This window comes from Serinus canaria, chromosome 19, assembly GCF_022539315.1.
Source record: "Serinus canaria isolate serCan28SL12 chromosome 19, serCan2020, whole genome shotgun sequence".
NCBI lineage: Eukaryota > Metazoa > Chordata > Aves > Passeriformes > Fringillidae > Serinus > Serinus canaria.
This window is the reverse complement of record NC_066332.1, coordinates 6,338,349-6,360,754: the sequence shown is the minus strand read 5'-3', so window position 1 is coordinate 6,360,754 and position 22,406 is coordinate 6,338,349. Positions and strand designations below refer to the sequence as shown.

Here is a 22,406-nt window from a genome sequence, read left to right as displayed (position 1 = left end):
AACACCTCTGATGTTCAGGCTGTAATTCTGATAACCAGGGGAGAGTTAGGAGACTTTCAGAGTGGGAAATACAGTGGATGGAGGATGAAATCCTGCAGGATGTGATTTGGGAAGAGCATTCAGGATCTTTTTCACTGGAAAACACAAATCCCAGGGGCAGAGAACTTGTGGGACAACATGGAATTTATGGAGGGGCAGAGCACTTCTGGTTAAAATTTGACAAGAGTAGGTGAGGCTGGTTTTGGGGATGTAAAACTATATTGGGATGCACAACCAAGCAGTCAGTTTGTTTCCCTTTTTGTTTTTGGACAGATGGGCTCATCTAATAACACCTGCAGGTACTTAATAAAGCTCTAATTATCTTTGCTCTGTGTAGGGATCCTGGCCTAAGCTAGGAATGGCAATTCCTGGATTTCACTGCCACTTGCTTGTCCTGCTGGCCTCAGAGGTTCTGAAATATTTATTTAGTGTATTTAGTGTAGGATGGGTTTTCATTACATAAATAAGGAGTTCTGCTGACCTGGGATGATGCAGACGTGGTTCTTCCCATGACAAGGGTCTGGCATGGCATGTTTGGTGTCACCTCAAGCCTTCAGCACTGGGTTTAACAAGAGAGCAGGAGGGACAATCTCCATGGAGCCACTGTCCAGTGGGAAGCTTCCTAAATTAATGCTTGTTAAAAGTGGTGCTTGATTTTCTGTGTGTGCTGGTGAACTGTTACAAAAGTCATCCTTTCCTCTTTTTCTCTTCTGGAATTTTAGAGACCAGGCTTTCATTTCATTAGAATTACCTCCTTCCAAAGCTTCACCTCAGTCATTTTTGTTTGAACTAATTTTTTTGTTTCCATGCAGCTCTACTTTTTTAAGTTCTGCATAGTTCCTGCTCAATGTCTTTCCTAGCCACTGTGAACTCACTGGTTTATAAATGACACCAGGGTTGTCACATGATGCTAACAAGCTTAGTTCACCATGTTAATTTGTAAAGTTAGTTAAAAAAAATCCCTTTTCTATTCTGCACAGTGTATGTGTGTATATATACACCCACTTCCATACATATATATGGTGCCAGAGTTCCTCTCTGGCAGGGTGGCTTTTGAAACAGTTGTGAAGGTCCCCAGGCTGTTTGGATGTGGCTGCACAGGCCCAGAGTAAACCTGTGAGCTTTTTGTTTATTTGAACTTGGAAGAAACCATAAGAGGATTCCATTAAGACTCAGGCAAATTCCACTGAAAGCAAAGTCCCAGCACAGTGAGGAGGCTCCTTCCCAGATTCCCTGTTTTCCCCAGCTTGGAAAGAGCACAATTTGCACCTTGACTGCAAGGGGTCACAGGACCAGCCCCAAAATTCTCCCTCCTGACCCCTTTCCCCATGGCTGAGTAGGACCCAGCAGGGAATTTCCCCAAAGGAACTCTTGGAACTTCTCTGTGGGGTCTGCTGTCCCTTCCCTTGGGATTGTCACATGGCTGCAAGCCTGGCAAAATTGTCTGGAGTGGTCAAACAGCAAAAATTCTGTTTCTTTTCAAGGAGGCTCTATCAGTGTTTATTCTGCAGGCCCTGCTTTGTCACCTCTCTGAGTCACAGGGTTTTGCTCAGTGTTCTGCTCCAAGCTGAAATCTGCACTCACTAAATCAGCCCTTCACAAATGGAATATTTTTTCACTTCTTGCTGGGTGGGTCCATACACTGAAAAATAGGTCAAGAACAGTAATCTAAATCTACTGCTAATAAATAATTAAAGCTAATGGAATTTGCACAAGATCTGTGAGCTTGAAATATTTCCGAAAGTACTGTGGTGTACGTTTTGCTACTGTAAATCAGGATTTTTTATTTATCATTGTGCTAGGCTGAAACATATCCATAAATGTGACTTTAAAAGGGTATTTTTTTTTGTACAGAGAAAACACTGGCATGTTAGTGTATTGAAATAACTAAAAATATCTCAGAAGATTGATATGATTGTGATTCATTCTTTAATGATCGGATTTCAAGTAAATACTTCAGCAGCCTTAAGCAATAAGAGGTTTTATATCTCATTAAATCAAAGTGTAAATTGAGCAACAAATTGTTTACTCATATGATTTACGTTGCCTTATATTTTAGGAATTAAGTAAGTCATCTAAGCTACTGTATAATACCTGTTTGAACAACTAGCTGGGATTTCAGTTCCATCTCTTTTAGATTAAAGCAAAGTCGAACTTGCTGGAACTAATTAAATATAAAGACTTAAATGTTTCCTTTAGTACACCCCCAATCACATGTGCCCAGGATTTCTGGTGGGGAAAAAAAAAATGGAATACTCTGGATTTTTCCACAATGCAAAGAAATAATATTTAAACCTGGTGTTTTGCACTGGTAGGTGTCTGAGTGATCCCGACCCCTTCGCCCATTTCCCCATAGCAGGGCAAAGCATCTGTGCTTGCTGCCTCTCTCTAATTAACCAGCAGAACTGCTTACTCCTAATTACAGTTAACTTGCTGATTTGTGTGTTTCATGGTGACAAGTTGTGTCCTTGAAGCACACAATAATCAAACACACCTCAGAAGTTGATGCCAGCGTTCTTCCCAAATCCTTCGTGCTTGGCTGCCTCTCCCCTCTCCCCCTTTCAGCTGCATTTATGGGAAGCTCAGCAACATTCTGGAGATAATAGTGGGGTGGATGGAGTGTGCAGAGCCCTGGCTGGGAGGGATAAACATCCTCCCAATCCCTAGGAACACACATCCACCCTCCCAGCACGCTGTCTCTGGGGAGAGGGGCATAAACCTGGCACAGCTTCTGACAGGAGAGTTCCCCTTCAGCTGTGCTATTTCTTATAATGGAGTTCTGGAATGGTTTGGGGTGGAAGAGACCTTAAATCTCTTCTCATTCCACCCCTGCCATGGGTAGGGACACCTTCCACTAGCCCAGACTGCTCCCAGCTCCATCCAGCCTGGCCTTGAACATGTCCAGGGATGGGAAGTGTTGATGGAATTACAAACACAGCCAGGATGCCCTGGGGGCTGTCTGGAGGTTATTCTGTGTTGGGTTTTTTCTTTTTCTTTCTTTTTTAAAGCTCTTACAAGAAGGAATGTGGGGTCAGGCTGTCCAGCCCCTGCCAGTTCAGAGCACGGGGCACTTCAGGGCTTTATTCCATGTGGGCAGACAGGGAAGGGGACAGAGAGGGGAATCCACAGCACCTCCCGTGGTGAGGCTGCTCCAGAATGGGTTGTGACAGCTGAACTGGTGATGCCACCCATGGGCTGCTTCTCATTGGGATCCCTGTGCCAGAGCCAGGGACATTGCCCAGCCCCTGCCTGGCTCCAGCAGACAAAATACAGAACAGTTGGTGGGAAATGGGCCAGGGGAGCCCCAGGCTGGAATGTTCACCCAGGGTTTGGGTTGGGCTCTCTCACAGGAGCACAGTGCACATGATAAAGGTGTGGAGGTCAAGCTCAGCTCTGCTGGGCCACTTCATCAAACTGGGGTCAGAGGGCTCTTGTTGTGACATTGAGAGATAAGCATTTGGGAGGGAAATGAGATGGAGCAGCCTGTGAGGAGATCAGAGGGTGCTTGTGCAGCTTCAGACCTCAAGTAAATTACAAATACAGCATTGGTAGCCTGGCCATTGCTGTGTCCTTTGTACTGTACACAGGGAATTAAGATCTAGATAAATAATGTAGTTTAGTTGTCACAAAGACACATTTGCTGCCCAGGATCTTAACACAGATTTATTCTTGGTTTATTTTCCGTGGAGTTATTTTTAATGAGAATGGAAAGGGAGTTAAAAATTATGTGGATTCAGATTTCATTGTTTAGTTACTTGATCAAAATAAAAACTCATTGTTTTTACTCTTGTAAAGAGGAAACGCTGTATTAGCTTTCAGCCATCAGATTTGATTCAGATAATGATACAGCATCCTCATTCATGGGCCCTTCATCAGATCCTGAGTTTGTCTGTGAGAGAGCCCTTTTCAGAAAACTGCTCTAGCCCTGATAAATCATCCAGAGAGAAAGAATGCATGTATTTAGATGGCACAGAAAAAATAGGCTAATAATGGGATTGTATTCCTGCACTCAAATATTTCAGTGTGTTTGTGTTGGTAAATTACAATTTGTTTTAATGTTCAGTTGCACGGACCCTTTTCAGCTGTTCTGCTTGGCTGCAGTGTTTTGGTAGCTCTGTGAGGGCTGAAGCCTGGATGCTTTTCCTGTTTTGATCACAGCCCAGGCAGTAAAGGCCACCACACTTTAAACAGATAATAAATCACCCAGTGTCCTTGCTAACCAACACTGCAGATTCCCCTGGGCCTGAACTGAATGTCCTTCTTCCTGTTCAATTTAGTGTAAAGAAGGTAAAATTCTGTTTGAAGTTCAGTGCAATATTTTGAGACAAAGTCTGATGAGAAATTTTTCCAAACTGCCAAAAATAAATCTCCCCAGCAGAGCTGTGACTCGAGGCATATGTATTCTTGACTTCTGTCTGTTTATTTTTATTTCCCTTTGGTTGTGAGCTGTCTCGAGTTTTGATGTTGTTTTGCTGAGGAAGGAATTATAAAAGTACCCTATAAACTCTTTCCTATAAACTCTTTCCAAGGGCAAGGCAGGAAAAGAGGGGAGAAAAGGAAAACTGGTGTGGAAAAGGTGTTTATGCCTTTTGCTGTGGTGTGTGCCACCTGCATGGAGCTGAGTTTAACACTGGCTCACATGGCTGCAGTTCCCCTTCCTGGCCTGTTTGCTCTGGGAAGGGAAGGGCAGTGGGATGCTCTGTCTCAGTTGTTCAGCTGCCACAGATTCCAGGTTCTTGTGAGGATTTCAAGTTGGCAAAGCATTTACCCCATTCAGGTGTGTGCTCTGCTTGCCCCAAATGGATTGCAGATAAACCATTGCTTGCCAGTGGAGCTGAATCACCCTGAGCTGCCTTCTCCTCTCTCAGGAAACATTTTAAAGCAGTTTTACCCCCTGCACAAGCTGCTGTCTGAATCAAGCATGTTTTCCCATGATGGCATGAATTTTGCTTGGTAACCTTCTAATTGCTGGGATCAGTGTTTAGCATCCTGAATTTGCTAAATCAATTCATTTGAAAAGTTTTCTCCCTTTTTGTTTCTGTTTTTATGGCTTTGGGATGCTCCTTCTATTCCTCTCCACCCCTGCTTCTCTCCCTCTCTGCTGCCACAAACAGCCAACAACAACATCCCTCATTATTCAAGATGAAAATGAAGGTGAAATCCTGACGTAGTTTATATCCTGAAATAAAAAGTGCTGCAGATCCTGTCTTTCAGAAGGCAGGATGTGCCAGAGCAGGCAGTGAAACAGCAGGATCTTGGCTAGAGCTTGCCATGGCCACAGGAGCAGGGGTGACATTCTCCTGCCTCTGGATCTGGGATTACAGCTCCTGTATTTCTGCCTTCACTTCTGACAGCACTTTTCTGGCTGTGCCAAACAAATCAGGAAATTCAGAGGCAATATCAGGGACAAAAGCCCTAAACCCAGTGATTTTTGACCAGCTGAGATTTTTATTTCAAGAAAAGTTGCTTTGCTTGGATGACATAATTTTTTCTGATTTTATAAAGGGTGCCAGTATCTGTAAATCTGATTCTGTTTGTAATTTCACTGGGCACTAAAACTGCCTCTGCCAGATTTTGGCCTTGAATGTGGGCATTTATTTTGCCATTAGTGGTTATTGTTACTTTCCTCAATGTCAGCATCATCAGGTTACAAAGAAAACACTTCTGAAACGTGCACAGCCCTCAGGTCTGCCTGAGAAGGCAGGGAGTGGGGAAAAGCTGCTCAACCTGCCAGTTTGCTTTGGTAGAAATGTAATTTGTGGATGTTTGGGATCCACAAGGACAGTGTCCAACCTTTCTGTGTCCCAAAACAAGCAGCAGGATAGATCAGGAAACCTTGGGGTGACTTGGCTTGGCCTGGGAGCAGAAGCACAGTTTGGTTCAGCCCAAAGAGGCAGCTCAAAAAGCTGCAGTATTATCCTTGACTTGATGGGGATTAAGCTGTATTTTAGTGCAAAAACCATGTCAGAAGTGAAATTTGACTGATCATTTGTCTTTGATAGCTTCATTTGCCTTGGGCCCCCTAAGCCATTTCTCAGGGAGTGGGAGAACTCCTGGTACTCCAACTCTCTGCATGACTTGTCATTTAAATGACAAAAATCACTTCTCTCAAAAGCCTACTTCTCCTTCAGGAAAATCAGATTAAACCCAGGGCTGAGAGTGTTTTGGTGAGTGGTTTAACATCCAATATGTTGCATGACTGTAGATGTGTAAGTAAATGTGTTGGAAAAGAGAATTTCCCAACTTTTTAAGGTCATCTTCTTTTCTGAAAACCTTGAGGCCTCAACAGATCCTTTTGTATATAGAGAAAATGTTTCAAAGATGTCTTTGTGACCCCCTGCACGAGGCTCAGGCAGCTCAGGGACTGTGTGCAGGGAGAAGATTTCATGGTGACTGTTGCAGTTGTGGGCAGTACTGCCAGAGCATGGTAGGACTCAGCATTGGAGGGGCTGTCCTGAGTCTGACCAAATCCCACCTGCCCTTAAGAATGCACTTTACCACTCCTTTAGCACAGTTCTGCTCAGCTGAGCCTTGGAAATCCATGGTGGATTCCCATCCTTGCCCTGCAGTGCTGCCCTCCCAGGTGATGCAGCTTCAGGTTATTGCTTTAATCCTCTTCCAGATTCATCTCCAGGTGGAAGTGCACCATGAAGTGGCTGCTTGTGCCTTGTCAGTGGCAAAAGCAGGAGTGCAGCATCTTGGCTGGGCATGACTAATAGTGTCCTCTGCAAAGTTACTGGATTTTATTCTTCAGGCACACAGATAATAAGAATTATTGAATTTGTAAGTGAATTAGACCCAAACCAGCTTAGAGGTAAAGCCATAGAAAATTTTATGTACAATAAATGTACCTTTTTTGTCCTAAGTTATCTTAGTTGCTAAGTAAAAACATGCTATCAACCTTTAGAGTGATTTTGTGGGCAGTATTTTAATGAATTTTGTAGCACTGAGTGTGTTGTAATTTGGAAGAAGAAATTTTGAGTTATACAGAAACCAACAAATAATACTTGTCATCTTCAATGAGCTCCAGTTCTCTGATGACTAAAGCCAGAGCACTCTTGGGAAAAGAATAAATAAACCAGAGATTTTTCAAAATGGCAACACTTCTAGTTGAAGTGATGGTCCAGAATCATCTTCCTTTAAGCCTGGCTTCCATTTGTGGGAATTTCCTTGGCTTAAGTTCAGAGGTGTAGCTGCTGTGGAGGTAGATAGAGACATTTACTGCTAATCTCATTAATGTTGGAGCTGAATTAGGAGGCTGAAGGCATTCAGTGCTTAGCCAGCCCCAGCCCAGTCTGGATAATTATTACCATTTGCAGCACGTGCAGGTGTGTGTCAAACTGGAAATTCACTGCTCAGAGTGAACTCCAGGGATAATTCTATTTGCATCAAATCTCTCACAAAACACAATGAGAATTGAAGTAACACTTGAGAACTGAAAATAACACCAGGAAAACCATGATGAAGCCTTGTCCTTTGCAGTGTTTCTGATGGCATATCCTGCTTGTGTCTTCCAGGACCTGCGCAAACAGGTAGCTCCATTACTGAAGAGTTTCCAGGGAGAGGTAAGAGCTGCTTCTGCTTCTTCTCAGCTTTTCATGCTGCCACACATGAGCCTGGTGTGGCCACAGAGCCCTCAGGGCTCAGCCCTTTGCATTTTGTGTGTGCAGGGAATGTCAGCACCTGAAGGGACCATGAGAGGTGGAGAGGGAGGTTTTACCAGAGCACAAAGTGACAGGACAGGGGGAGCGGCTTCAAACTGACAGAGAGCAGGTTTAGATTGGATATTGGGAAGCAATTCTTTCCTGTGAGGGTGGGGAGGCCCTGGCACAGGTTGTCCAGACAAGCTGTGGCTGCCTCATCCCTGGAAGTGTTTAAAACCAGGTTGGATGGGGCTCTGAGCAGCATGGGACAGAGGAAAGTGTCCCTGCCCATGGCAGTGGTGTGGAACGAGATGATCCTTAAGGTCCCTTCCAACCCAGGTCATTCTGTGACTCAGGGTTTGTGCTGGACAATCTAAACTGCTGACATCTCTGCTCTGAGCATCTCTGAGCATCCCTGAGCCTCCCTGAGCCTCCCTGAGCCTCCCTGAGCCTCCCTGAGCATCCCTGAGCATCCCTGAGCCTCCTGTCACCATGGCAGGGACCCAGGTGGCCCATCCAGCTCACTGAGCCTCACTGACCCTACATGAGCTGTTGATGAGTGCAGTGTATTGCCCTCATAAAACACCAGAATACTGCAAACTGTTCTCCCTGGAAAGCTTTTCAGCTGGAAAACATTGCATTGCAGAGGGCTGATGGAAAAGCCTGGGTTGGCAGGGGTTTGTTGGAGAGGCTGCAGAGGCTCCAGCCCCACTGCTGCTCCCACTTGGGTTTCTCCTCACAGCTCTCCCCCAGAGCACAGCAGCAGAGTGCTCAGGAGTTTAAAAGCCAACTGTTGTTTTTCTGAAGGGTTTCCAGAGGCAAAGGCAGCTGGGCCAGTCAGAGTTTTCCATTTTTGCTGTGGCCAGATGGGAGCCGTGGTTCTGCTGTTCAGAAAGCATCAGGGAGGGAGGCTGGAAGTGACATTTGTCCTTGTAAAGCTCCATGCCTGCCTGGGCTGCTGGATGGAGGCTTGAGCTCCCACTGATGCACATTGCACAGCTCTGCCCCTCCAGAATTGTGTTCCAGCACTTCCTCAGCCCATGAGCTGTTCACTGACTCTAGATTGTGGCAGTTCCACCAGCACAGGGAAGTTCAGGAGCACGTTTGTAGGACAGGGATTTAAATGCTCAACTCCCCTTAGTGAGGCTTGCAGTCCTGATCACCTCCACATCCTGCTAAATCTGTGTCCCAACCAGGCAATAATCCCTCATTTAAAAGCAGTGTGGCACTTTGTGTTTTACAACCTGATTTCCCAAGTATTGCTAGAAATAAATAAATAAACAGGATGACTTTGTCCTTGATGTATCCAGCAGACATTTGTGAGAACAAAGAATGACTTGCCTGCGTCCCTTTGCCAATGGAAATTTACACTTTAGAATTGCTCTGAGTGCATTGCAGTGCTCTCAGAACCTTTCCACTTCAGTTTCAAGCTTGCAATGCACTGACTGAAAAGTGCATGTGTGCTTTCAGCACTGTTCTTTAATGAAGGGAATGTCTGAGGATCAAGTAAAAAGCGTAAATTTAAATTTGGCTATGGTGAAGGAGATTCTTCCATTAGACCTTCCCTAGTGGAGACAGCTCCCTGTTACCTTGGCATGGCTCACACACACTCCTCTCCCTTGGTTTTGCTTCTCTGATATAAAAAGTGAAGTTTATTTTGGTATAAATTCAACCTCACCAGAGTAAAATTTGTTGTTGTAATCCCCTGTTACGTAAATGAAGCACAAATACATTAAAAGATTGTGCTGCTGAATCTCTGAGCTGGTGATTCCAGGCTCCCCAATCGAGACAGGGTTTCAGAAACCTAAAAAACCTGAACTAATCATGATTGACTACATAAATGCACCACATTAAACTGTGAATTATGGTATTTGATTATAGATGTAATTACTGTATCTTGTTTTGGAGACAAATCAAAATACCAAGGATATGAGCCTGTTCTGTTGAGTTATATTTGATTGTTCAGGATATAGATCTGGTTTCTGGCTGTTGTTAAGGCTGACTTTCTAAAACATCAGGAGATAACTGCTCTGGGTATCTCAAAAACAAGTTCTGGTGAGCAAATAAGCTTCTCTCCATTTCAAATCCACAGGAGATGCCTCAATTCCAGTCCCTAGAGAGGCTGAGGGAGCAACACTGCTGGGAACAGACACTGACCTCAGCAGCCCCCTGGGATTGCCTGGCAATAATTTATTACCTGTCAGGTGATATTTAATGGGCTGGGAAGAGCTGGCAGAGGGACCCTTTGGTCCCTTTGGGATGGGATGTGAGCCTGGAGGAGGAATAGGGCAAGAGGTTCCCCTATTTTACTACACAGACATCAGTTCTCAGCCCCAGATTTGTCCCTGGAAGTGTCCAAGGCCAGGCTGGATGGGGCTCTGAGTAACCTGCTCTGGTGGGAGGTGCACATGGCAAAGGAGCTGGAACAGGGTGGGCTTTAAGGTCCCTTCCAACCCAAACCCAAACCTTGCTGTGTTTCTATGATTTTGGGTTTGTTTTTTTTTTAGGGTCCCTCCTGCTGGAGAATGAGTGTCCTGGAGCTGGAGTAGGGAATGCTGTAGGAGCAGCACCATAGGCATGGTGGGTGGGAATGTGGAACTCTGGGGCACCACCAGCTGCTCACCCAGGACTGAGGATAAAGGTTCTTGCCTGGTGCAAATTCTCCATTTCCCTGTGGGAGAGTCTGCACCACATTTCTGACTCTGACTCCTGTCTCCACCCCCTGCTGCTGCCTCATCCTTTGCCCAAACTCTGCCCTTAGACAGAATTAGGTGCTTTTGGCATGGAATAATAAACTGGACTCCACATCAGAAAGGAAATGGGCTTTTGCCAATCCCATGTGGGCTGAGCTGCCCACAGGGCTCTGGGGAGGGCCAGCAGGTCAGGGATGGATGGAGGCAGCTCCCTGGCAAGCCCAGGTGTTTAAGCAGCTTTACATGGATATTGCTGTGTTCCTGCTCCCCAGCCCTGCCTTTCCTCAGCACTTCTGCTGTGAGCCCACATTCAGCACTAAATTGGGTTTTTTCCCCTCTTTTTGCTGGCTTAGTTTCCCACCAGGTGAGTTCAGAGCAGCAGCTCAGTGCAGGGGAGAGGCCAGGAGAGCAAAGCCAGGGGCAGGAGCAGCACAAATGTGTCAGCTCAGGTTGACTTAAACTGTCCTTGAACTGTGCCTGGGTGAGCCTGACGTGACTTGGAGAGAGGGGAAGTTAAGCTCAGGTATTTATGTCCCCTCCCAAACACGATTTATGGGAGCTGCTGGTAAACCTGGGGCCACTTGGCTTTTTTAAACAAACCCACAGGTCACTTTAGCCAATTTTTCTCTCCAGTTTGAGCATGGAATGTTGATACTTCCCCCCAGTATTTTCCCTTTCTATCATTTGAATTTATAAATACTGGACAAAGCAGAACACTCTGTGTTCCTTGGTTATTTATCTCATCCATTCAGATAACAACTGTTCCAGTTATCAAATATGCAGCTTCCATTAGTACTTGGAAATAACTTTTTTTTGTATAGATCTCAGTGTGTTAAGTAACTGGATTTTTTATTATAAGAGTTACAGTAAAAGCACTATGAAATGGAATTTAGCATACTACAAATTTTCAAATGTATTCCTGGTTCAGCTTGTGCCCCTATTAATTCATCACTGGAGAATAGTTTTATTATAGCACTTTTTCCTTATTTAGGATCTTAATGGAAGTTTGAAGGCAGTTTTCTAATTTAACAGAATGTTGTGTCTGCTTCAGAGCTGATGGTACTGTTCTTTTGAAATCTGTGGGTAACTTTTCTGCCTTCCCTGGAAGATTTAAGGTCTGGCTGGTGTAAATATGCTATTGTGAGCAAGACAGTTAAAAGTCATTCATTTCAGAAGTGTAAAATTCCTGTCATTTTGATCTTAAATCTCTGTCTTGCTTTTCCTTTTCCTTGCCATTAACTTGAGGATGCAACTTATTAAAGGTTTGCTCTCCCTGTGCTGGGCTAAATACAGGACAGAATCAGGAAAGGTTAAAGAGCTTCACCATGCAATCATGACATGATTATTATATATAATTAGCAAGGCATCCCTGCCATCAGATGTCTGAATAAGCTGTGTTTTGGGTAGGTCACTGTGTTTTACCATGGGTGCATCAGTGGATGGATATTTGTACATAAAATCTGAAAAAAAAAGGCAGCAAAAAGAAGGGATGTTCTTGGGCTGTGTGAATTTACAGAGCTGAAGTTGTGGTATGGAAGTCTCATGTTGGAATCTGTATTTGTGAAGTCATCAGACAGATATTTTAAGGCTGGGAAAGGATTTCCTGAGGTCATTAGCATTCTTTTCATGTGGCATAAGAGCACTGTCCAACAGTAATGCAGTAATCCCTCATTTGGAGAACCCTCTAAGGCACAGACTCCAAAACAACGTGCTGGACCTGATGTCTGTGAAAGCCATTTCTCATATTCTTCTCCCAGAGCAAGTACTTTTAAGGGTATTGCCATTCTGATGAGACCACTCTGGCTCCCCACTCAGCTGAATTGCTCTTTAAGCTATTAATTTGGTCAGTCAGTAATTTAATAATTCTCCATATGCAGACAACAGAAGCTGAAAATCAGTTTGATGTGCTGGAACTACTAATCATGTCTTTGAAGGAGTACTCTAATAATGTGTGTGCCTAAACCACTTCAGACCTACTTTCCTTCTGCATTTTGAGGGATTGTTCCTGAGCTGATACTCATATTTTTTCTATTTTACCCCCTTTAATTTCCTTATGTTAAACTTCCAAACCTAATTAATACAATTTCTTTCCTGTACATTCACTCCATGATGGCTCAATTAGAGCAGCAGTAGAACTGTGGTTCAATATTCAGGCCAACTTCATAATTGAAAACACATTTTCTTCTCAAAAGCTGCAGCTGGTTTGGTTCTGCTCATGCAGAAAAGGATATAACCTTGCATAACATAGGAAATGAACGGTTGAGAGAGAAGCCAAATTCAATTTCAGTCAGATATTTTGAGGATAAGTCCATGATCTATGGAAGCAAGGGAATGAAAAGTGTGTGTATGTGGAAAGCAGCGTGTTCAGCACTCTATTAATCACGGCCAGCCTGGGTGCTGTTGTGTGCCTTGCGTTAGCACTGATGCTCCTAGGGAGGCTGGAGAGCAGCCAAGCACTCCAGAAGTTAACCTCTTAAAGACCCTGAGCTGCTTTCTGTTGAATAAATGTAATTTTGTGGTCAGAAATAAATGCTTGTGATGTAGCAGGAGCTTTGAAAACAACAGCGTGGCAAAGCTATTACAAATTGCTCTGTGTTGGGGAAGTCAACAGCATACATCAAAATCCAGGGCTCGTGTTTGGGCCCAGAGCCTCCCTGCTCTCCAATGGAAGTATCATCAAAACCCTCTATTTACCAAAAGTGAATGGTTTTGGCAGTTAATTCTCTTTTAAAGTCCACTTTTCATCTCAGTTCAGTTCCCCAAAGCAGGAAGAGGTCGTGACCTGCTCTTGGGGTAACGCAGCTCCACAGTGCTTTCATTTCTTTGTTTACAGAAGTGTGTAAATGATTATTTATTTATTTTTGGCTGGCTTGATTGCAGTTTAAACAACATCTTTCCTGAGGAAGGTGATTTAAATATACTCCAGCATCTCACAGGCAGATGAGCTCTCCCTGCTGAGCACATGGGGTGGCTGCTGCAGGGCCAAAACCATCCTCAAGAGGAAACACTGACCTGCAGGGGAGGGACAGAATTGCAGAAACTCTCAAATACAGAGCCTCTCAAATTCTATCAATAATATCCTTTTCCTTTATATCTCTATCTCTATCAATATTATATCAATAATCCCCTTTTCCTTCCTGGGCCCAAACCTTACACACCCCACCAGAGGCAGTGACAGGCACTGGGCACCTTCCCCAAAGCTCTTGCAGGTTCCTCTCCAACTTGCAGGCGAGTTGTACCAAGACAGCAGAGACTACCAGGGTAACTTTGGGGAGGATCAGCCCAAATCCTCTTATTTTTACATAATTGACAAAGTGCTGAAATTCCTGTTGGCAGCTGGTGGGCTGTCTGTGCCGCTGCCACGCGCTCGGGGGCAACGGGAACAGTGCTGGGAAATTCAGTTTATTCAGGATTCCGACAGGCAGCCCTGGTGCAGCTCACAGGGTCAGGAGTGTCTTCTCATCCTCAGGAGAAAAAAAAAAGAGAGCTTGAAGTGTGCTGGAAGGAATGGGGATGGGAGGGCTGGGCTGGGTGAGGTATTCTGCTGAGTCCCTGTTTCTCCAAATACAGAATTATCTCTGTATTTATTACAGAATTACCTCTGTTTATTACAGATTTTTATTGCTATTTTATTACTGTGAGGCTCTATACAAGCTGGTCTTGCTTTGTCAGAAAAGAGAAGGGTGATTTCAGTACAAAACACCAGGAAAAAGGTGCATCTTGGTATTTATTGCACATCTTGGTATTTAATGAGCTCCTTCTTGCACAGATTCCTCTGACCTAATTTTTTTAAAAATACCTAAAGAGAAGTTTGGATTATCCATGAGGGAGAGGAGTGATTGTGGGTGCCAGGTCACTGCTCAGAGCCTGGAGGAGAGGTGCAGGTGAGGGCACCACTCACAGGTGGCTCCTGCTGTGGGAAGCTGGGGCTGATGTGGGGTAGCCCAGGCTCTGTCCTGGCTTCCTCCCCTTCCTCCCTGCTCCATTTCCCAAACATGGCTGGGCTAGCGTGGCCAGAGTTGTTCTCCATCCTTGTGATCTCACAGAGCCTCGAGGATCAGAACTGGCAAGCTCTGACACTTCCCTCTTTGGGGACAGAACAAATGATTGGCTGATTTATTCACTAGAAAGATCTTCCTTCAGTTCTGGGGGAAGGATGTGTCCCCTGTTCAGAGGTCACCTCTTGGGTTTACCTTTTTGGCATTAAGAAAATTCATGACTGGCCTGTGCTGAGTTGAGGAAAGAGGCTGGGATGCAAAATGTAGAATTACAAAAGTAAATCATTATTCATTGTGCAGCCAAATTGGGACACCCCATATCTGGTTTCACACAAGGTTACTACACCCCTTACAATTCAGGTACAACACAATTTGACTAATCCACACTTACTAATTGGAGTAAAACATGGCAAATCAACCCTATTTCCACTGAAATAGGATCCAGGCATCCCTGGTTGCTGGAGTTACTGGTTTGTGACCCCAGGAAACACTGTGAGGGTTTGAATAAAGTGTCAGAGGGGCTGGGATGTTGGCTGAAGCTTGGTGTTCAGGAGTATCCTTTATCCTTCCACGAGCAAAGTCCTTATTTCCAGGACCAGGCTGTCCTTTGATTTGTTTTACTTGAGCATGAAAAACACCAAAGCCTCCAGGAAAACTGTAAAGTGTCATTACATCAGAGTGTACAAAATGAACTAATATAGACATGAACAAAGTTAATCCACTTTCCTACTGTAAAGATTGATTGATAAAAGAGATTTTGGGTAACATTTGGCACTCTGAGCCCCCTTGTGCCATCCATTCTTGTCACTGGCTTTGTGCTGTTCCTGCTGATCTGTGCAGAGATGAGGGAGCCATGCCATGGGGTGTCCTTGCCCCAGCTCTGGGTCCCCACCTCCTCCCTCGTGCTGAGCCCAGCAAATGCACAGCATGAGTCAGTTCAGTTTACCAGCACAATAGAAAATAAATTCTTCCTCTCCTTCCTTAGTTTTTCACCGAGCCACTGAGCTGAATCACACTCCAGCAGGAGGAGGAGGAGGGAGCAGGGCTGCTCCCTGCCTGCCCCATGGATGGGTTGGGAGCTGGGTGAGAGCAGCAGCTGGGAAACCCTCTGAAATGCAGAGGGAGGTGAGCAGGGAGGCAGGTGGGTTATCCAGGGCTCCAGGAGAGGTCCAGCAGGGACAGCCCAGCTGCTGATCCAAAGGCAGGGTGGCAGACAGGATTTAATCAGAGCTGTGGCTCTGCTGTCAATATCTGCAGGCACATGTTGGGCTGGGCTGTTTTACTGGGAAGGAAGATCAAAGATTGGAAAAGCAGCAAGAAGCTGTCCTGTGAGAACATTCCTCAGGGGATGGCAGCGTTGTTTGTCTGGGAAAATCAGGATTTATCTGGGCATGAAAGGAAGAGGAGGTTTTAAGGGTTCAAGGTTGCAGCTGTTTCACAGTGGAGGGAGCAGAATTGAAACGTTGAGGTGTTTGAGTCCTTCCTAAAGCTCTCTGCTTAACTTGAGGTTAAACCAACAAGTTGGTGAGGCAGGCGTGCCCTTCCCAGGCTCTTTCCTGGTACCTCTGTCCCAACCCAAGCAGCTTTGTTAAACAGATTGGTGTTGGATCCACTGTGAAGTCCTTAATTCTGTTAAAGAATTTATAGCCCAGCTAAAATCCATGCCATATGCCTTAAGCAACTGCACAGAAATAATTTCTTTATCATTTTGCTTCAGAACTGTTTTAATTGCAACAAAGCTAAAAATAAAAATTTTTTACTTTTTCTTTTGTCAGTGGCAAAATAAATTAATAGGTATGATGAATAAGTTTTCATTAATTTGTAAATGACAATGTTATTTCTATTAACTAATTTATTAATGTAGGTATCTCTTGGTATTAAGAAAGAGAAATCAAGCCAACTGTATTTAAAGGCTTCAAAGCAAGACTGATGCATTAATATTCCTGCTATAGCCACCATTTGATTCCAAGGCAGTTATTCAAGAATACAGCATGCCTTAAAAGAGTGGTGCTCTAATGAGTTGTTCTCGTGCTTTTCTCTCTGTTTCATATGGTTCTTCCAGTTTTTAATGGTGTTTTGGTAATTTGTAGTAATTGAAGACAAATGGAAAAACTTCGTGATGCAAAACAATACGACAGAAGGACGTGTAAGGGAAAAGGGATGGGTGTCTCCTTAAGGCATCCATTTATTAAAAATCAGAGCAGAAAAATAACTTCCCTTTTAAATAATTTATTTTTACTTGATAAATTAGTTCCAGATTGTGTGTACCATGTTAAGGTGGTTAACAAGAGTGGGAACTAAAGTGGAGAACTGTGAGGGTAAGTGGAAGAGCTGGGACTGCAAAGTTCATCTTTAGCACAGTTGTGTGAACACTTGTGTGTGTGGCACTGAGAGTAAATCACCAGTGCTTTGGCAATGCCAGACAGACACAGCACTGGGAGCCCTCCCAGAGGAGCTGTCTTTGGGGTGCTGAGAGCAGCATCCCAACCTTCCTGCTGTGCTGAGTGATCCAAGTGGATCCAAGAGGAGCAGCACATGTGCCAGTCTCGTGCTCAGAGATGTGTTAAAAGTGCTGATACCTCTCAGTTCAGAGGATTCAAGTGTCAGTGCAGGATGTGCTGGCATCTGGCTTCCAGTCCAGCTTCCTTGCAGAGAGCTTCATCATCCTGTTCCATCTTTAAATTCAGGAGCAGAGATGTGCATCCTTCAGTCTGACTGCAGCCCATGAGGTGGTACCACGTTCACAGAGCCCAGAGCATCCCAGCCCTGCAGACCCCTGCTCAGGAGATTGTGGGGCACTAAATATCAGACTTGAATTGATGCTGAAATCTCCTCCTGCATCAAAACTGACAGATCCCAAACTAAAGCCACAGGCTTTGCTTCTGTCCTTCTGAACTTGGCTGGACATAGCTGAAAGATAACATTCAGATGAACCTGCATTCAGCACCTTCCCTGGCCTGGTACCAGATCTGTGCTGCTTTTGTCAATGTGGAGATAAATCTGTGCAGTTCATTGATGATATTCTGATTTCAGCCAGGGGCAGTGGGTGTGAGACTGGGACCAAGTACTCCTGAACTAGGCTGTCCATGTGTTTGGGGGAGCAAGTGTCAGACAGCAAAGGGAGAGTGGGGTCAGACCACAGAGATCTTCCTGGCAGGTTGGAAGGAGACGATTCTGGAGGAGAAGGGGAGACACTCCATCTCCAGGGTGACCTTGGTACCCTGAGCATCAACTCAGGAGAGCTCTTGACCTGGAAGAACAAGGTGGAAAAAGGGAGGACTGGTCTCAGCTCAGTCTGGCTGCAGCTGCTCCACGTAGCTCTGGTGATGTTTTAGGGATGAAGAGGGAGATGAAGGCTGTGCTGAGCAGGGAGGATTCCTGGTATCTCAGTTCTGTTATCTCACTGCAGCGCCAGTGGTATTATCAAGACAAATAGGATGCCAAAACTTAAAAGTGAACATATGTTTATGGGGGTGGTGGGGAATACAGAGGTCACTGTTGTTTCTCTCTGCTCAGAGAAGACATAATGGGGCCTGGTTTAGATAAATTAAGATTTGGAGCTAAGCTCGTGTCAAGACAACGCGAGTGTAATTATAAGTTGACTTCTTTCAGGGTCCCTGAAGTTTTTAGAGTCAAATAAAAATGTTCAGCAAGAGTTTTATAACGTAGCTCAACAGTTTTAATGTGAGCTAATTGCAGCTCAGCCTTGTTGGCTCCTAAAACGATTTTACTTTGATTTGAAACATTTTCAGTGAACTTCCAAATATTTCCATGTCATTTCAGTGCTCTGTTTCCTCTCTCTCTGGACTTCATTTATATTTTGCTATTTTTGATGTCTTTTTCCTCCCACATTTCCCTATTTCCTTATGCACTTGGGTGTTGGCATGCCTAATTATTTTTTTATTCCAGTTTAAGTTGTCACAGTGCTTTTTCTAAATTTTATTTTAAGATATAAAATAGTTGCAGTGCTCATTTTTAGTAAAACTTCAAACCAGACAGGTTGATTTATTTTTTTTAACAACTAAAACATAAAACCATATTTCTGCCTAGTGGGATTGTTTGGAATTCTGGTTTTGAATTTGAGGGCGAAAAAAGGTGTAAAATACCTGTGATTTACAAACTGCTTCCTTTGGAAAGTCTCTGATCTCCTTGCAAGATGTTGTTTCAAATCTGGTTTATATTTCCATCACTCTATAACTGGTAAGGAGCAAATAAACCATACCTTCTATAATACTTAGAGAGAATAAAAGTACAAATGCTCTTTATTAAAATGTGGAAAAACTGTAATAGGAAAACAAATCCATCCTGTTATTTCCCAGAAATGGAATCATTTTAAGTGCTTTGCTTTTCATAAAAGGGGCAAATGAATTTTTCAAAATACAGTACAGAATCAGTGCTGTAATGCTAATTGTATTTAATAATAGTAATTTAAATTTGGCTGCTCTCTGCCTAGCAGCAGTGAGAGAAAATTGTATGTGGGAACATTGAAGTCCAGAAGTGTAACATATGGTGTGCTTTGGCCTTCAGAGAGTCTCTGTGCACCCATGAAACAGCTCAACTGCACAAGTGTCCCTGGTGCTGCCCCTTCCTTCTCACCCCATCCCTGAGCAGTGCCTGACACTCCCCAGCGTGGATTTACACATCCCAGGGCCTCCCTGCCTTTGGCACTTCGTTCCACAGGCTCATTTCAGCTACTCCTCAGTGTGAAAATGTTCTCTCCGAATTGCTTCTGTTCTCCTTCCCTAATGAGCATCGGTCCATCTGTGATTGCTCAAATTCAGATTATTAAGTGGGTTATTCACAACCATCAATCCCTTGCTCTGTGGCAGGTCAGATGCCCTGGGAGATTCCAGTGCCTTTCTGTGGTCTTTCTTGATAAACTCTGAGAGAGCAGCATGGCCAGCTCTTCTTGAGAATTTATATCTGCTCTCCACATCCTCCATCACTTCAACATCTGATGCTCATTTATCACTTTTCCAATACCCTTTGATAAGCTCTAAATAGGTCAGGTGTCAGTTACACCCCACCTCCACCCGTCTCCATAAATTAATGCAGATCCTGGGGGGATGTAAGTGGAACAGGAATTTGGTTTATTTCTTTAAACACAGCCTTGTATTGTGTTGCCAGAACTTGTCTCTTCCCAGCCTCTCGCCGTATCTCCCAAGATTTCCTCGCTGCTGCTGCCAAAGGCTGGCGGTGTCCTTATTTCCCTCCTTGACCCCTCCTCTCCAAGCCTTTATGGTTTATACCTTGTGCATTGTGCTTCTGTGTGATTTCTACGATTGTCCTTTGGTTTCCTGGCCTTAATCCTGCCCGTGATGATCCCGAGTCCCTTTCCAGCCGCGAGGCTGATCCGCACCAGCCGCGCTCTGTCCCGCGCTGCGCTCCCACTGCCTGCATTATTTAATCATCCACATTGTAGGATTGCCCCCTCTCCCTTCCCTTCTTTCCCTTCTCCTCACAGAGGCGTTTCAGGACAAAGTAAACACAAGTGGCACCAGGGCTGACCCTGCAGCACCCTCCTGCTTTATCTCCCCTCCTCTTCCTCTCCCGGGCACGCGGCGCTTCCCGAGCCCGAGCGCTGGCAGAGCCCTGGCTTTGGTCACACGCTTCCCAGTGCTGCAAATCCCCCTCCTGCAGAATAAAATATCAGATACTTTCCTGAAATACAGATACAGTAAACTCTGGCCATTGTTTCTGCCTTATCTATGAATCAATAATGTAGAGAAAGAATTCAAGGACGTTTTTCAGACAGGGCCTTCCTTTTTTTAGGCCGCGGTGACGTCCGCACCTTTAAATGGTTCCATAATATTCCCTGCCTTTCAAATACACAGAAGAATTGATATCAGGCCTTTGTATCCGCAGTTCTTCAGATCCTTCCTTGCCTTTTATTAAAATATGGGAACGATAATCTCCATGCCTTTGGTTTCCTGATTTGGGTAAGCTGCCACAGAGCTGTGTCAGGCTTTCCTGTTTCCCTTTCTGTCCCTCTGCTTTGGAGTATTAATTCACTGGATCTGATCCTGAGTCAGTTTGGTTGTTTATTGTCAATATGAAGCATAGAAAATCCTCTGCTTTCTGCTACAATAGGAAAATACATGTTTACAAAAAAAAAAGGTGCTGTGGAATAGGTATTTTATTCTTGGAGGTGTTAAGCTGCCTTTCCTTGTTCAATGGAGTTTTAGATGAAAACACAGACATAGGGGGAAAATAATAAAATGATAAAAATAAATTCTTAGATGAGTGTTGTGTGTGTTACAGAACACAAGGAGAAGCTGGTCTGCGGAGCTCAGGAGTGCAGACTGTGCCTGAGCTGTATTAGAAAACTTCTTTGCATGTAGAAGATTCACAGTTATTTAGTGTTAAGTATCACAGGGTGCTCAACAAGTTCATTTTTCCATCTCCTCACGGGCTTATTGGAAATAATAGAAAAATCTATTTACCACAATAAAGGCAGAGTGGGACATCTGAAGTGGCCACAGTTCCGTTTGCTGTGCTGGATCTCAATAAGTGGTAAAGGAAAACATTTGTTGAGGAGAGAATCTGCCTGGCAAGCACCAGGCTTTTTATAAAGATTTAAAGTAAAGAATCACAACAGGCAGGAGTGGTCACAAAAATATTGATGCTTGTTATTGGGCTGGAAAATGGACTTGATATTCAGTACAAATGTAGCAGGAACAGTCTTTTAAGACTGCTTCTATAGGAGTTGTACACAGGAGACCTGGGCTCACTTTTTATGTACTTACTGGTTTTACATGGAATTATTAATTTATATTTATAGCTCTGAGTGTGAGAGTTGTGTTGGAACAAGTCTTAAAGCTTCCTTTCTCATCTCCCCTTTTAGATTGATGCATTGGGTAAACGAAGCAAAGAAGCAGAGGCAGCCTTCTTGAATGTTTATAAGAGATTAATTGATGTTCCAGGTAAGCTAATTATTCCCTTATTCTGAGAAACTAATGGCTCATGTTTGTGTGAGTGCTACTGGGCATTTTTCCTACCTTTAATAAGGTAAATACGAGCAATGGCCTTGTTCTGGAACTGACAGACTGCTGTATTGTTTCTAATGGAGAGAACTGTAACCGTGGCACATTTCAGGACTTCTCACTGCATCTACATGACAATGTTTCTATTAATCAATTTATATTATTATGATACTCTGTGATCCTCAGTATTTTGTTTGTTAGCGGGTTCAGACAATTTTAACAAAAAAAAAAAAAAAGGCATCTCGAAGCTTCACCAATAAAAAGCAATATTTGTACTTTGAAAGGATAGAGAAAACTTTTCATGCCTTCCAAGAAAAACAAAAGAAAAAGCCTTACTGAAAAGTAAATCACTACCAAATTTCAGTTCTCTGCAGTGTAAGTGTGATCATAAATTTTATTCAAAGGCCTTTATTGTATGTGTTTTCAACTTCCCTTTTGTTTGGCATACGAACTTTCTTTGTTTGGCATTTGGTTTCAGTTCATTTCTTTTTACATTTTGGGAGTTGATTTTTTTGTTTTCCCCAGTGGTAAATAAATAACTGCCTGAACAGATTTTTCTTTTTCCAGCTGTACCCACAGCTGAGAGGGGGTGAGGAGCCCATGTCTCCACTGCCACATCTTGGCCTGACTGAGCTGTTGGCACATGACTCTGTGTGTCATTTTATAGTTTTATAAAACATTAACATTATATATATATAACATTCAAAATACCTCAAGAGGGGTTTTGAGGCGTAATTAATACTTTTAAATACTTTTAAGGCTTCATAGTACCCTGGACTTTACTGATTTTACCATTTAAGGAGTGCATTTCATGCATGCTTCAAATAAAAATTAAATTGTTAATGTTTTAGTTTAATGATTACCTGGTTGAAAGGTCATTGTTTTCAGGTGCTCAGTATGAGCTAACAAATGTATTTTTTTATGCTTTCCCGTTCATAGTTGAGCAGTGCCCGGTGTAGGGATGCAGGGACTCACCACGATCTTCCTCAGCTGCCTCAGAAATGTTGTTTTTAGGTTAGTCAGCTGTGGTCTGTGAGTTTTCCTTCATTT

General features: G+C 43.8%; 1 protein-coding gene across 8 annotated transcripts in view; it reads left to right on the top strand.

Moving 5' to 3' along the window:
* Nucleotides 1-22,406, top strand: part of CUX1 (cut like homeobox 1) — a 268,416-nt gene that overhangs the window by 97,033 nt on the left and 148,977 nt on the right. For all 8 annotated transcript variants that reach the window (XM_050981835.1, XM_030232439.2, XM_030232441.2 and 5 more), the window contains exons 3-4: nt 7,557-7,604; nt 21,218-21,296. In XM_050981835.1, the coding sequence (XP_050837792.1) occupies nt 7,557-7,604; nt 21,218-21,296 (127 nt within the window). The remainder of the gene's footprint in view (nt 1-7,556; nt 7,605-21,217; nt 21,297-22,406) is intronic.